Source organism: Penaeus monodon, chromosome 21, assembly GCF_015228065.2.
Source record: "Penaeus monodon isolate SGIC_2016 chromosome 21, NSTDA_Pmon_1, whole genome shotgun sequence".
In the NCBI taxonomy this organism is placed as follows: domain Eukaryota; kingdom Metazoa; phylum Arthropoda; class Malacostraca; order Decapoda; family Penaeidae; genus Penaeus; species Penaeus monodon.
In genome coordinates, this window is record NC_051406.1 from 30,366,122 (window position 1) to 30,368,252 (window position 2,131).

The 2,131-nt window shown below is 36.1% G+C and overlaps 1 protein-coding gene across 1 annotated transcript in view; it reads right to left on the reverse strand.

Moving 5' to 3' along the window:
- Positions 1-2,131, reverse strand: part of LOC119586420 (peroxisomal acyl-coenzyme A oxidase 3-like) — a gene marked incomplete at both ends in the record, with an annotated part of 36,523 nt that continues 34,392 nt past the window's right edge. Inside the window, 6 exon segments of the mRNA XM_037935142.1 lie at positions 1-109; positions 302-456; positions 824-953; positions 1,249-1,415; positions 1,573-1,803; positions 1,963-2,083. Coding sequence (XP_037791070.1) covers positions 5-109; positions 302-456; positions 824-953; positions 1,249-1,415; positions 1,573-1,803; positions 1,963-2,083 — 909 coding nt within the window.

Below are 2,131 nucleotides of genomic sequence, written 5' to 3' on the forward strand. Positions count from 1 at the left end.
CACCTTAGAGTTTGGAAACTGGTGTGGGGTACACCATCTCCTGCCAGTCCTTTGGTCGGCTCATAGCCCCTGGAGCAGTAAACATGGCTGTCTTGAGGTGATGATACACCTATTCAAGATGAGAAAAAAGTTTAAAAGGCAAAATAAAAATGATTCGAAAGTGAATCACTCACATGCAATATAATTTTTTCTTTACATAATTCAGACCATCAAAATGTTTCCATTCTTATAAAGAATATATGATGAAAAAATTATGGAGATTTCTGATACTTCCTATCAATTTGCAATCCATCCACCTTACCTCTCCATCAGCATTGCCAAGAGCAGAACGCAGAAGAAAGTCTGGAAGTGCGAAGGCATCAACAAGAGCCACAGCATCAGGCAGAAGCTTAGTACACAACCTTTTGATATGGTGGTGAACCATGGACACAAAAGAACCATCCTGGACCAGTCCTCCTTCAATGTGAAGATAATAATTAGTATCAACATTTTTATAAGATATTAAGGAGACTTTCCTATAGAAAGGGTTAAGGTATTCCAAACTTACTTAAGACTCGTTCAGAACGTCCATACATCTAAAGCATTTGATCCTCATATTACAAAATCCATAAAATCCAGCATCAAATGAAGAATAAAAAGATCTACTACCAACTGAATTATATTTAGAAACTATAACATACTTGCTGAATGTGGGACACAAACTTAATTCTTTATCTTTGTATGATCAATAACATTACTTCATGCACTATGAAAACAATTATTTCTAACACAAGAAACTTTACTGACATTCAAAATGTCATTACTGTAAAATATAATGTGATACCTTCTACTAGCTGTGGCATGATCTTTTCCACCTCAGTGAGGGCAAAGAGTGCACACAAGTGATACAGTGGAGGTTGCACACTTGACTCTGCAGTACAAATAGACTGCTCAAACCAAGCTACAATTACTTGCTGTAATTGGAAGTTTAAAGCCTTTAATAATAAAGTAAAAGAAAATGATATATCATCATATGCAAATAAAATCTGCTGGTTGCTTGAGTGTATAATTTTTCTCTAATTAGAATTCTTGGATCATCAAAATCAATGTGGTATTGAAGATGGGCAAGATTATCCAACTCAAATCAACCTCTCTGATTTTCTTCCTTTTAAATATTCATTTACAAACTGTAGATTCACAATAAATTCTGATTACACCCTAACACATAAACGTAACAAAGGAAGAAATAATTTCAAAGATATAACTTACTCTGACATATGCAAGAGAAAGCGACCGTGCAAGATAAAGTTGAGTGTTATTTCTTGCTGTGAATGGATCTGCACCAGCAGCAATCTCTGCTTTGAGTGCTTTGCTTGTCTTCTCGCATAACCAGCACACCAACCACTGTAGTGATTGCAAGCAAACATGTACAATATCTAGAAGGAAACCAAAAATGTTCAGACCAATGTAAGAGGATATATATAACTACTTATTTAATTTATTCTGAAATTAAACAAAACAAAAGAAGTAACTCAGATAATAATTAACACAATAAAGAGACAGAATTGCTTTAACAGATCATCCCATTCTTACCCTGATCACTAGAAGTCAGGTTCAGGGGTGAGGTTTTCCAGCTGTGCTTCAGAATATGATTAGAATTGTCTATGTAATCAGCTGTGCCCATTGGATGTTTTGCAGACATTTTGGACTTCTTGTTCCACACACTTACTAACCAGTTACTTGTCTGCTGCAACAGGACATTATTATCTCCTTCATAAGTGCAGTTAGCATCATTGTCGTTGCGCAGTTCACCAAATCCTGCACCTACGGATAGCAAAAAAAAGAGAGACTAAGTACTTGACATCAAATTTCTGAAGAAACTAATTTCATAGGTAATTATACACTGAGCAAAAAAAAATGCAACTTGACAAATAATCCACATATGACAATACTGAATAATTTAAAACAAAAAATCCCACAGACATCTCAAGTAACCATGTCCTCCACATGCTTCCCGACATTCCTGAATACCATCCCTTGCAATCCAGCCTGAGATGGGTTTGCCTGCAGAAGAGAGGGCGTGCACCTCCTGACCATACAAAGCCTGCAAGTCGTATTCTTCCTTTAATTTTAACCACTGGTGTCAGGTAAA